The 13,755-nt window shown below is 45.2% G+C and overlaps 1 protein-coding gene across 1 annotated transcript in view; it reads right to left on the bottom strand.

Annotated features, from left to right (window-relative positions):
• The window catches only part of MAN1C1 (mannosidase, alpha, class 1C, member 1), a 65,196-nt gene that overhangs the window by 11,293 nt on the left and 40,148 nt on the right, over positions 1-13,755 (bottom strand). Inside the window, exons 4-7 of the mRNA XM_010576350.1 lie at positions 10,390-10,505; positions 8,136-8,216; positions 5,825-5,919; positions 1,291-1,405 (exon numbers count right to left, since the gene is read on the bottom strand). Coding sequence (XP_010574652.1) covers positions 1,291-1,405; positions 5,825-5,919; positions 8,136-8,216; positions 10,390-10,505 — 407 coding nt within the window. The remainder of the gene's footprint in view (positions 1-1,290; positions 1,406-5,824; positions 5,920-8,135; positions 8,217-10,389; positions 10,506-13,755) is intronic.

Here is a 13,755-nt window from a genome sequence, read left to right as displayed (position 1 = left end):
CTTCGCCCCCCCCCCCCCCCCCCCCCATTTCCTTCTCACACATTTTCTTTCAATACCACTGTTCCCTTTACTGGTCTTTTCTCTGCTCCCCCCTTAGCTTGTCTCCTTTACTTCAAATCACCAGTCTTTCTTTATCTTCCTTACAGAGTTTCCTGCGTTTCTAGTTTTCCTTCACCCTCTGCGACACTCCTCTTGCTCACCCCAACCTTATTCCTTTCCATACACTCCATCCTATTCTCCATTTTGCTCTCCCACCTTCTTCCTTCTCTTTCTTCCTGTCTCTTCTTCAATTTTTTTTCTTGTTTTTTCACAACTGACAGACCAGCACTGGAAATATCCTGGAAAAGTACCATTTTGAGCTTTTTACTGGCAATCCTAGAACCACTGTCTGTTTTCACCCCACTGTGGGACTCTGGACAGGCCCCATTTCCTTTGGGCTCATGGGGGCAGTTTGGATTCTAACTGGAACAATTTGTCTCCCTCAAAGCTGGTTCCTCAGGGATGTGCAGCGAAAGCTAATGACTTGCCGGTATCCAACAGCATATTTATTAAGTTCCTCTCACATGCACTACAAGATCACTTGTGGAAAAAAAAAAGCTCAAGGTAATGTATAATATTAATAGATTTTCAGTTACAAGTTACACAAAAGGAATCCAATATGTCAACTGTCAGGCCTTTCCTACACAAGAAACCTCAGCAGAAATCTTGCTGGCTGGAGCATAACATTTACTGCCTGCTTAGTGTAAAAAGGTCTGCAAGTACAAGGCACTAGTATTAGGACATCAGAATTAACAATTATCTTTGTAGTTTGCATCCAACATATGGTTTGATTTTGGCTGTGTCCTTGTCTGAGTAAGTTTTTGCTACGGCTTCACACAACTGAGACATTGGGAAAAACATCCCCATCTCCCCAGTGGCTGCAAGTGATGGAGAGCTGGGTGAAAGGGCTACAGCAAATGTAAATGACCAAAGAAAACACAGGGGTAGCTGCCTTCCCAGGGCCTATTGGTGTGACAGGATCTCCAACAGGAGCTCTCTGTAACCTTTTCAGTGAGCTGGTGCATAGGATGCTCTGAGGCCTGGCGACCTCTGCAGTCTGCAAGGCACAGGTTTCTGAACCCGCGTCCCGCTCTGGAAGGTTTCTCCTCTGGTGAGTTGTACTGGTATTGGAAAGAAGGAACACTTTGATGCCACATTGTCTGCTGCAGGCAGACAAAAGTGCTGCTCTGCTCCAGCACCTCAGGAGTATGAAGAGACCAAACACTAAAGACCAAGTGGGGAAGTACTTGCCTTTTCTGCAAACACCGGGTTGCCAGAGAGCTCCGAGAGGTGCAGGAATTCTAAGTGCAAGGTACCAAATTCTGCTAAGATGCTGCTTCCGGCAGATGCCCAACCCCAACTCCAACTCATGCCACTGCAAGGAGAGAAAAGGGAGTCTTCATTGCCAGGAAAACACAGCCAAAGCCTGAGGTCCCCCCATCGTCCCAGTGCAGATCCTGCCTTTGCTATGTGCATGCGCTGCACACCCAGGTCTCAACGGGGGCCGTGTAAAGGAAGTACATAGATTTTTAGGACTCTCACATGGAACAGTTCTAGTGGGATGGAGCAGTAGTTTTACAGAGGATTGTTTAGGATAGGGCAAACACATGGACGGCACATACTGGGAAAGTGCATTTTTTGTGGGAGAGTAATCCCTCCCAAACAGATCAGCTTAAAGCAAACTTTGGAAGAACACTGACAACCTGCCCTACACAAGATACTTTGGGATAAAATGTGTCTGTAAGTTGCCTGGGCTGAACTCTCGTATCTCAAATGTCCCACAAGTCCAACAAGTCTCTTATTTTATGGAGAATCCAGACTGTCCCTAAGCACCTTGTTTCAACAAGATCTCATGCTCTTTATGTATACTTGACACTGGAACTCCCAGCATGTGCTTGCTTGCAAGGGGATACAGCAACATCAGCACTAAGGGAAAGATGCCACTGGGCAAACCTGACTGTAATGCAAAAAAAAAAGGGACTCTTTAACAACTGCACAAGACAAATCTGACTCTGAGAGCACCCTACTGGTGCTCATCATCTCATGCGCCTTGCAAGAACAGGAGGGCCAGCATAAAACTACAGAAGGTGGCAAACACCACCTGAAGAAGCCAGTTATACAAGGCGCCTCTGCCCCTACTTTTGATGTACTGGGATCCCTTCTCAGTTTCTGTTTGTCTCCCCTCACCCTGCCAAATCCATGCAAAGGGCAGGGATGGATAGAAATCATCCGTGGAGAAGAGCTAGGAGCCAATTCTGGGCATGAGGAGGGCATCACTTCTCTCTTAAATCTGAAAGAAAACTACCCAAAGGACATGGCAGGATAGAGGCTCTTCCAAGCACTAACAGCCTCACCCTTGGATTTGGTTTTACGTTAGACTACTTCCTTCTTGTATCCCACTGCTACAGATTACAGCTCTGTGCCTCTCTGAAATCTACACAGACATGAAAATGCCCTACATCCTTAAGCCTTGGTCCCCAAACAGCCTCTCCAGGTGCTGGCCCAGGGAAGCTTGGCTGAGCCATCTCAGTGACGTGGCTTTGATTTTCACGTCTCTCTGCGAGCGCTGTTTGCGGTTGATACTGATGAGGTTTCCAGTGATAGGGGGGCGGGGGTAACACTAGATGGCGCCTGAAAGCTTGGCTATTAGAAGAAAAGGGTTTCTGTTGTTTCCAGGAGGCTAAAACTAATGATCTTTCTGAGAGTGAAAAAAAAGTTTCCCCTCCATGTGATATACGGAAAACCATTTCAGGTCCAGAGCTGTTTGTTTCGCCTCCAGACAAAAAGAGCCATTAGATAAGCAATATGTTCACGCTGTTTCAAATTGCTCAGTCACTGCCAAACGTCAGCCTTCCCTGCAAACTGTCAGGAGGCTGTATCACCAAGTTTTTCATTTGAAAACACTGTATGCAGCTAAAATGGGTACCCCAATAACATTGAGTTTTTATGGCAGAGACCTCCCTGTGCAGGCAGAAAGGTCCTCCAGTCTGACCAGGTTAATGTTGATATTAATACAGCATTGGACAGATCTGCTGAACCTGGCAGCAGCTAGCCCTGGGATTGGTGTGCTAAACAATCCCATGGTGTTCTCATATCTATAAAGAGTCAATTACTTTTTCTTTATTTACTGCACTGAAGGGAGTTGTAACAAATACGATCTCACAAACAGAAACTGCCTTCTGAGCTAGTTCAAATGAGGAGTGCTTGGAAGCAGCCAAATAGGGCCGTGTTTGTTGTGACAGCAGCTATGTGGGGTCACAGCAGCCAACACAACCCTCCCCCGGGAACTTCCGTCCCAAACGCACAGCCAGGCCCTGCCTGCAAGGACCGTGCTGCCAGGAACCCAAGCTCTGGGTTACAAATCACAGCAAAACTCAAGGAGAGGTGGTCTGGAGGAAACAGAGTATGTCTGCAATGTGTCCTTGGGTTAAAGAGCAGCCTGAAATGACCCCCTGCAGGAAAACATTTTTTCAGCACTACAGACTGGACAAACTGGGTCTTCACAGCTGGCCTGTTTTATAACATCTCAGAGGAAACTAGCCTTTAAAAGACCTTGGTCTTCAAGACAAAAGAAAATGCCCAGAGCTCTCTTCATCCACCAGAGAAGTGGGTCTTCCTTAAACACCGCCCAGTGCAAGCATGGACTGAAAATGGTAGCATCATCTTCTCTCACGGAGATCCAAAGCAGCACAACAGTGCCAAGTCAAGAAAGAGATCAGGAGAGGATGACAAAGTAAAATCTGGAGGTACAGAGGGTTTAGGGGAGATGTGAAGGAAAGCAGGGGCCAGGGACCTGGAACAGGAGGCATGGGGAGAGAAATCACAGTGCAACACACAGGCAGAGAGCACAGAGTAGCAGCTTGAGAAGACAATGTACTCTAGGACCTGGCAGACAATGTGGCAGTTGGACCAGCAGGATGGAAAACAAGCCTGTGTGAGATATGATACAGTGCCTCTGTGAAAACAGAAGGCCACAGGGAAGCACATCAGTGGAGAGGGGACACAAGAGGAAAAGGTGGTGTGATGTGATAGGAAGAGATAAAGCCAGTTGGCTATGGGAAGAGCTGGGAGAGGTGGGTGTCTTTGTACTTGGGTCCTCAAAAATGTACATGCAGAATTGACTTAATGCCAGCTTTTGTTTGTTTCAAATTTCTCAATGTCATTTTTAACCCACCCCCCCAAGCTACCACCAACAAAAGCCTACACATGCTGCAAGACTCTCCTCTGTTTGAGATGATGAGGTCTCTCTGGAATTAGCACATCCTTGCAAAAGCAGAATTGGAGAGAGAATTCCTTCTTGCAAAACTCTTCTGGGCTTTGATTTGGTCCTGACATTTGGGTCAGCATGCTCTCACAGCATCACCTTACTCTCTTCTGCTTCTACTTCCACACACTCGCACTGAATAACTCCCTTCCCCTTTGGGTTTACAGCCTTTGGCTGTTCATTATGTTCCTGCAGTAGTCAGACTACAGATTGAGCTTGCTTCATCCTTGCTCCTGAATCAATTGATACTCCGAGCCCTCACAGAAGTTTCATGGCCCTGAAGCCAGAGCTCAAGCCAGTAATATGGGTTCTGGATTGTGGGCTCAGTGTTATTTTGATTTTCTTTGCTCTTAGTCAAGGTCATCAGCAAAACATTTGGGGAATGTCTAGGCAGACACAGTCTGTTTCAATTGTCTTCACAAAGGGCAGGGGAGGGTTTGGCATTTCTGTGAAAGGTTAGTCTATGCGGAGTCTTTATCAGCCACAGAGGAAGCAGAATGTCTCTTCTGTAAAAAGAGACAATTAAAGTTGTGGTGGTGGCTCAAATTTTCACTGGGATCACGTACAGGTAAGACAACTGAAGGGTGACAGTGATATTTGAGCAATGGATCAGTGTGAGCCAAACATTTTAAAGTCTTGCACTTCACAGAGACATGAGCCAAAGAAGAGATTTGGGCTAAGAGACGAATTATGATTTTCATGGCTGCTGCTCTGAGTTTTGCAAGAGGTGAGGACGAAAGGCTTTTGTTAACCCACATTTCCTGCTGTCTCTGTTTCAGCCGGCATGCAGCTTTTACCCTGGGGGATTTGTTTGTAGGCATCAAAATGAGCCAATGAGCCCTTTTTGGCAGGAAATGCTGTCTACTAGCAAGAATGAGACACTGGGAGTCCAGCTCCCAGGTTTGTATCTGCTTGCCGAGAGACCTTCAGCATGGTATTTAACCCAGCCGCCTCAAATCTCCCCTCCAGCATGAGAACACCACCTACCTGACATGAAATGTTGTGGCTCTAAGTGAAGGATACACACCTGGCTGAGCGCTGCTGGCAGGGAGAAAACTAGAGGATCTGTATAATCCCCCCTTTCTAGCAGCAAAACTGTCAGCCAGTCCCATCCAGTTCCTTTCCCAATTTTTCCAAACATGGAGCCTGAATAAATTCACATGCATCTAGTTGGGCACACTGCAAAAATACAGAGCACTGCATGCTATGTGCAGACTACAAATAACCTTTCAAAGAAAATGAGAGCGAGGAAAATGCTATTGCAGCAGGGAGCCGTGCCAAGAGGTAGAGGAAGAAACTGCGGATAGCCCAAAATTAATAAAACACAGCTGGGTTTAACTTGAGTCACCTGCAATCTCTGCCAAGGCACCTCTTGGTTTTGAGTTGGCAAAACAAATGACCTCGAAGAATCTGCACTAGAGGGGGGCACCTCTGAGGAACTGCTGCTGTTCCTGCTTGAATCCTGGTCTTTTACAAACATTCAGTAATAAAATGACATGCTTGTAAGGACGTGTGTCTTGCCTGCCCAGATTTATGACGCCACGTGGGATACCAGTGGGGGTGTTAAAAGCTGGCAAAAGTTTCTCTCCAAGTTCCAGAGCTTTACTCTTGAACACCTGTTAAAAGAAGAAGAGAGGATAAATATTTGATGGACTGCTTGTGAATACTAGTCACACTGGATTCTTTCAAATCCACTTTTTCAAACACACCATTATAAAAAACTAAAACTGCTGCACTATAAGAATCTCCTGTTTCAGGTATGCTGCTGCCCTAGTTCCACTGCATGATAGATCTGAACCAAAAGTCATGCTGAACTTTGGTATCTATCTGAATGTCCTCTAAAAATCTACATTAAACCAGTCCCAAGTCCCCTGCCAAACCCTCAGCCTGGACGAGAGCAGCCAGAGCTGCAGAGCTCAGAACACCTCAAATACCTCAGCAGCAAATTTCTGTGATCTGAACTGATACAAAGACTACTCTTTGGGTACAAATTCTTCCCTTTTCCCAGGGTGGCAGAGGACAGAGGGAGGTGAAATGACTGAATTAAAATCAGAAGAAATCTTTCTAGGGTGAAACATTGTTAGATTTACAACATGGGTTTGCCTAGCTTGTGTCATCTCCTGTCGTAAAAAAACCATGATTTCCAATGAACAATCTTTTACTTGCAACTCTTTTCCAGGAAGGATTCACGGTTTCATGGCTAAGCTGCTCCTTTTCCATTTGTAATGCCTCAGTTCTGGGCTTTCAAATCAAATTATAGCTTATGGTGGCTTGCAGTACAAAGCCACCATACACAATTATTTGGGGACAAACTGATACAAGCACTAATCTTTGCTCCAGAGATTAGTCCTGATCAAGGGAAGCCTGTAAGTGACTTAGGAGATAAAGCACAAGCCTTTTACGTCTAGCCCCCCTCCACCAGCCCAAGCTGTCATAGTAGTTCTCAGAAAGCAGGAATTTATTGCTCTAAAAATACAGCACTGAGGAAACCTGAGCTCTCCTGTGGGCTTGCAGACCTTTGATACACTCACAAGGAGATAGGGGTTTGGTTCAGAAGGGAAAGCAAGAGACAAGGACTTGATTTTTGCCTTTCAGCCTGGTGACACTGACTGGGTATGAGACAGGCACTGCCCTGGCTGCTGAGCACCACTGCTGACTGCACTTCAAGAGGTCACTGCTGGAGTTTTATGGTTTAATGTGGTTTCTTTTTGCTCTGTTGATCTGAAGCCTGTTGAAGTTGTGACTGAGACAGGCCCTGAGACGGGGCACTGAGTCTTTGAGAGTTTTCCCTGGAGGGAAGTCACAGAGAGAAGTCATTCCTGGAACTCATTTAAAATGCAACTAAAGTAACAGAGCTGCTCCTGTGACTCCACGGATCAATGGTGGCACTATGCAGTGATGAGCCATCCCATCCTATTATGGTGGACAGCACCCAGCCACGGTCACTGTATGGCATGAAAGCTAAGTTCTCATTTAAGAGCCAGTCTTCCAGTTCCTTCACTCACAAAACTCCCCCTTGAATCAGACTTTCTGCTCGCCTAAGACTTCCAGGGCAAAGGAATAATCTCTTCATCTCTCTACAGCCAGCTGTAAAATTCCAGTCCAGTCACATTACAAAACAGATTATGGCATTAAGCCCTGGCCTCTGCTGGGCTGGAGAGAAAGAAGAAAAGTGAAGCGAGAGCCTCCTGCTTTAGCCAGGACTCCTGGGGGATGGGAGCATCCACTGAACGGGTGCTCTACCACACTGCAGGAGAGGCTCTGACACCTAGCCCACATCTACCGGTCAAGGAGACATTTTGTGGAGCTATATCACCTTGTCACATGAGTTGGCAGGATGCGGATACCCTGCCCTGGCAGTTTGCCACCCTCCTTTCTGGTACCCCAGGGCACTTTATCTTAGAAACTACTGCTATGGAGAGACTGGCCAAGTAGAGTCACTAACCAGTTGCCCTCCTTAGTCCGAGGCAGAATCTGGAATGATGTTTGATGAAATATTGGCTATGTTTAGAATACAAAGGAACAAGTACAAAGACAAAGATGACTGCAAATGGCATTTCACTGGGAAGCAATGTGTCCAACCAAAAACATGTCTTGCTAGAATTGCCCACAGGAGAAAAGATCTTTGCAAATGAGCCATGCACGGTGTGTGCAAGGTAATTATGCGAGACTTAATTAAAAGAACATTAGTGGCATTTCGATATTCATAAAAATGATAGGTTTAGCCTGTTGTTATGGAGGGATTATCTGATGCTCAGAGAAAAGCTGCTGGAGAACCCTTTCAGTTCATTATTGGTGACTACATGAGACATGCAGAGCTGCTGAAACAAACCTCTTCTCCAGTTAAGTAGTATGCAGCCAACAGTCCTCCAATATAGCGGATGTTCACCTCAAACAAGGATGCTTCTCCGTTCTGAAAATACATAATGATATACTTGACTGCAAAGTCTGCACACACAAATGGCAGCTAAGGGGAACAGATTGTAGGTAGATACTTAAGTCTCCCAGTCCTCACCCACAGTGTAACACAGCTTTTTGTCTAAGATCTCACAGCACTTTATTTGCTGTACAGTGACAGGTGGAGCCTGAAGGGAAGAGAAACACCCAAATTGGTCATTTATCACCAGCTGACAATATGTAAATCAGTTAGGGCAGATGTATTGTCCATCCATCCAACCCCATCTTGGGCTATGCCTTGCAAAAAGCTGTGAGTTAGTTTAGGGCAAAAATTTGCCCCTTGAAATGTTTTATTTAAAGAGAAAATTGTACAGACACATGGAAAAATTACTTTCTCCATTTTCTTGTGAAGAGGGCACTGCATTAGCTAGATGTAATGCACTTCCCGCATTAGCTAAATATTTTCTGTCATTCAAAGACTCACCCCAGTCTGCAGGCTCTGAGAGGACCACTGCCTAGAGAGTGCCTGTCATGGGTGTGCTTATGGAAAGACAAACTGTGTGTTGTCCATGTGCCCCCCCACCACAGACAGCAGACACAGATGGATATGGTTCACTGAATCGCTCAAGAACCCACTCACCTGGAACAAGTTTTGCTCTACCTACTCAGCTGATGATCAGCAAATGTCAAAACGATTGCATTCAAAATGTGCCTTTAAAAAATACATGCTCCTGGCCATTGAATCTGCATGATGAATGATTCCTACCCTCACACAAATGCATAGAGCCAAAACCCAGAAAGATCTTCCACCAACACAGCACTTTCCATGAGCAAAGGGGCACGTGAACCTCTGCACTAGCCTGCCCCTTCCAAATACCTGCAGGTTACAAATCAGAGCAAGTGTATTCTTGAGATGATGACTGAAATTGCATGAGACAGATCACAGCACTCAGTTTCAAACAGAGCTTGTGGGCCTTGGAGTCCCTGCCTCACTTTTCTGGACTATTAAGAGTTCCTTGTATAGAGCCAATTTTTAATTAATTTCCCTCCTTCTCTCCCTCTGCTGTGCTTTCTGACTCCACCGATCAATCCATAGCATTCATTCTTGTCTTTGCAGATCAATCCATTCTGCAAGCCAAGATTAAAAGCTTTTATGAAATCCAGATAAATTATCTCCCAGTTGATTTTGTCCCTTGTTTATCGATTCAGTAACGTACTGAGAGCATTCACCAAATTTATCAGATGTGGTCTTCCTTTTATGAATATATGAATGCCAGTTGTGCCCTCCCAAAGGATGCTTTTCTATAAAGGCAGCTGCATGCATTGTTCCCATGGGGAGAACCGTTTTTCGCAACAGGCAGCTAGGCTGGCATTAAAAAAAAGTTTGAACTGCACTCTGGTTTTAACATTCTCCATATGCCACTGATGAGATCCCATCAGCTCTCCCACAAGAAATGCAAGAGCTGGCTTGGAGACCAACAGTCAGAGCTAAGGCAAGGGGCCCCGGCCACAAAGTGAGATAAAGGACAGCATCCTTCATTCGATAGCACTGCAAGGCATGTGTTGCACCCAGAGTCCCAGCAAGTCTAACACTAGCTCTAAGAAGAAGTGGCTAGGAAAGCCTCAGGGGCCACACACAGCAAGGATCTCTGGCCATCTTGAGATGATGCCCTTCATTCCAAATCTAGGCTCACTATGTGCTCCGACTTTGCTGCCGAGGTGCCACGTTTCCACTGCACAAGTCCCAACAAAGGGCCCAGTCAAGGAGATCAGCATTTTCAATCTTAATCTATAGCTTGTAAGAAGAAAACTTGTCTTATCACAGGCAGACAGTTAGCTGAGATGAAACAAAACTTCCTTGGAGTATCCAATAATTACAGCTAGTTTTATAACCCAGACCAAAACACAAAAAACACTAAACACTAAATCTCATTTTCAGCCAGACACTGGGAGTCTGATCTGGTGGCCCCTTGCTGGAACCCTGTGCCATGTATAGGCAGAAGGTGGGGTGAATCATCACAGTAGTCCCTTTGGCCTTAAAAAAAAATAATCAGAGTTGAGTGGTTTCTTCCCCCACAGACTTCATAGTTCCCCTCCCCAAATGACTCTTACAGAAGACTGTGATCAGAACTGGCCAAACACGCAGCATTTTCGGTGACACATGCGGGCATTCCCAGTAACTGACTCACCACATTCAAGTCAAAGCTTTTCTCCACCCACTTCTTTGCTTCTTGGAATTCCTCCTCGAGTTCCATGATGTACAGAGTATCTAAGGCGTCTACCACCGTAGCTCCTCGAAGGCCTCCTGCATTTCAAACAGAACAGCATGATGAAGCCTCATTCATGCAGTCTTTGGTTCTAAATCAATCTGCAGGAGCTGGGACAGGAAGCAGCTTCCAGTCCCAATACTGGGGATGTTTGGATGGGATCCAGACTGGACATGGACTAGGCTGAGATCTGCTAACAGGACTAGTGAGCTCTGCTACCCAAAAAGGGCTGATTTGGAGAGGCCCAATTTTCAAAGGCCTGACACTTCTGAAAGAATAGCCCCAAGGAACAGCTCAAGGTCCACACTGTAAGCCACTAGACATGACTGCAAGCCTTGGCCTTGTTTTCCAGTCTTGTCTTGGCCAAAATGGTTAGGCAATTCCACCCCTAACCTTTGTTCAGCTGTAAATCTAAATTCAGCCTCTTTCTAAGCCAGTTACAAGCATAACCCTCTTCTAAGTGAGAGAATTGTATTTTTATTGTGCAAGAGAATCCAAGACAGGAGTTTGATCATTCTGCCCTGATGCAATGTTTGTTATCTGGGGCACAAAGTACTTTTACACCATGCCATGACCCAGGGTTTCCCGCTACCACCACATATACAAAACACAGCCTCATCTGGCAGCAGAGAGACCAGAAACTAATCTCAATGAATCCTGAACAAAGAGTGGGTGACTCTAGGGACAGCTCCCTTCCTTTGGCTAACAGAACAGTCCCTGTGAGCATGCTCACCGTTCTCCAGCAGATGGCAATGGGACACATGCAGATGAAGCAAATGCCACCCAAGTACTTGGACCAAGCACGTCATTCATGTAAAAAAATTGCATGCCAAGCGTTGTCTTACACAAATGGACTATAGGAGAACTTCCAGTGAGACAGAATGATGTGGATGCCATGCCACGACAACTATGCAGGGTATGTAGACAGACAATCTTGTAGCAGTTGAGATTAAATGAAACTAGAGATGTTAACAACCCTGGGTTTGGAACATCTCAGTGCTGGCGTTTCACTTCTGTTAGCTTTCCCTAAAAGTATTCCTAACACGGAAAAGCAAAGGGTATGAAGCACATTGTGACTCAAAACCCTTTGTGCTTAAATTACAAAGGCCATTGCTTCCCTGGGTAACTCAGCAAACTCAAATCCTCATGTGGAGGATTCCAGTTTGGAATCATCATCAGCTATCCCTCTGCGGATGTAACACACCAGGGACATAGGCGTGAAGCTGCCTCCCTACTGCCATCAGCAATCTGCATGTGCAGCCCCCCCCACACTGCTCAGTTGCAGCCATATTCCTACCCACCCCCTGACAGTCAGACCTCTTGGAGTCTGTCAGCAATGATGCTTGGATGAGGTTCAGGTTTTGTTTCTGCAGGAGAAACTGCTTGTACCGGCTCTGTCCCTATCATCTCCCTTTCCAGTGTAACCACAAAGACTCACACACGCTGCTTATGCCCAGGGGTTTTCCCGAGACATATTTCTATTTGGCTCAGGTCAGTTCCTTCTTCTCACTAACAGACTTTAAAATACTACCCCAAATTCCCCCAGCTTTCCCAGCCTTTTATTGCATGCTCAGATTGGCTTGGCACTTTTGCAATACCTTCAGTGTTACTTCAATTCTAGTTCTATTTAAGAGAGGAAAACCCAGCTGGATGCACTGTCAAGGAACTACTGCAGAGGAAAGAGGAAGGCAAAGGTGAGTCATGTGTCATGAACCTTAAGACTTTGGTCTTTTCTTATTAAGAAAAAAAGTGACCGTGTCTGAAGTACATCATACCTTTTCCTCAGAGAAGTGCTCAGATCCACCAATTTCATACAGGGCTCATTTATGCTTTCAGCATTCCTCTCCCGTAAGAAAGGCATCTTGCCTTATTTTGTTGATGTTACAAGATTGCAGTTTTGACACTTTTCAGCCAGTCAGCACATCATTGCTTTAATGAAAACCCAACCAAGACTTTACTGCTCAACTACAGATTGCTGGCTTTCGGATGCTGTCTGCATCAAAAACAGGGGCTGTGGAAAAGGGATGAAGGCAGTAAAGACAGCCTCTAGAAATCCATTTATTCCTGCAGGCTTGCAAAATTATCATCTAACTGGAGCTATCTCTGAGAGTGCAATAGATGGAGTCAAACAGCCACTAGATCAACTGGTGGGTTCTAAAAAACAGCTGAGCTGATGTTTGTATGGCATGTTTTCCAAAAGCAGTCACCATGAAAAACAACATCATCGCAGTCAGAGCTGCTTTTATCAACCTTAATGATTCTTCAATATTAACGATTATGTGATTTTTATACACTTTCCTATTAGCAAGGAGAGACATACCAGCTCAGAGCAACACGGACGCAGGCAAAACGTTTTAAAAAGGGAAGGAAGGGCAATGCTGCCTGAGGCACAGCCCATTACTGTGATATTCTGAGAGTAACACTAACAGGCTTGATTTAATTTGATGATATAATCCACAAAGCCTTTCATAATCTGCAGAGAGACAATGAGAAGAGTTGGATTTGCTCAAACTAAACAGAGACAAAGAGACAATAAAGTTACAATTTTCTGGGATGATTAATTGAAGTGAAAAATATTGCTTGAATTGACAGAGCCTTTTATGTTTTTAGCAAGTAAGGCCTTTAAATACATGAATTGCATCAGGGATTAGGAACATGCTCGGATCTTTGCTAAAGCATAGCTTGGAGTTGCTTAGCTTTCCTCCCCTGTATTTGACAAAGTGGAGGGCAAACCTTGCTTCCCTGCTGGTTTGTCTTTGTGTTATTTTAAACATTTGTTTTAAATATTCCCCTAAACACTCTGTATCTGAAGAACTGCAGGCTGTGTGTTTTGTACAAGGGTCTTGTCGATGTTTCCTTTCTTCTGCACCAGCTTTGAAGCAATTGCAAAATGCATGGCTGACTTTTTCCTGCAGCTAACGAAGTCTATCGCAATACCAAGAGCTATCAGGTGTCAGCTTCAGCCGTCTCACGAGTATGATAAAAAAGAACCTCCTTCCCCTCCACAACTATGCAAAGAATAAACCAGGCATCAGGACTTTGCTGGTGCGACTCTGTCGCTTGCCAGGACAGAGAGCACATCTAGGAAGGACATTGACCCCCCTGTGCACACTGGCATGTTACTTCTTTGCTACAGGAGCATCCTCCTTCCTGCTCAATTTGCTTCATCAGATCATGACAGAGTTTGTGATACAATGTCCAATGGCTCTGATTATACTCAGCTGTCAAAAGATGGTGCTATATGTACCCTAGCATGTTTATTACACTATATATGCACCCATTTATAAA

This window comes from Haliaeetus leucocephalus, unplaced genomic scaffold (assembly GCF_000737465.1).
Source record: "Haliaeetus leucocephalus isolate CR32 unplaced genomic scaffold, Haliaeetus_leucocephalus-4.0 Scaffold517, whole genome shotgun sequence".
In the NCBI taxonomy this organism is placed as follows: domain Eukaryota; kingdom Metazoa; phylum Chordata; class Aves; order Accipitriformes; family Accipitridae; genus Haliaeetus; species Haliaeetus leucocephalus.
This window is presented reverse-complemented; position numbering and strand designations above follow the sequence as displayed.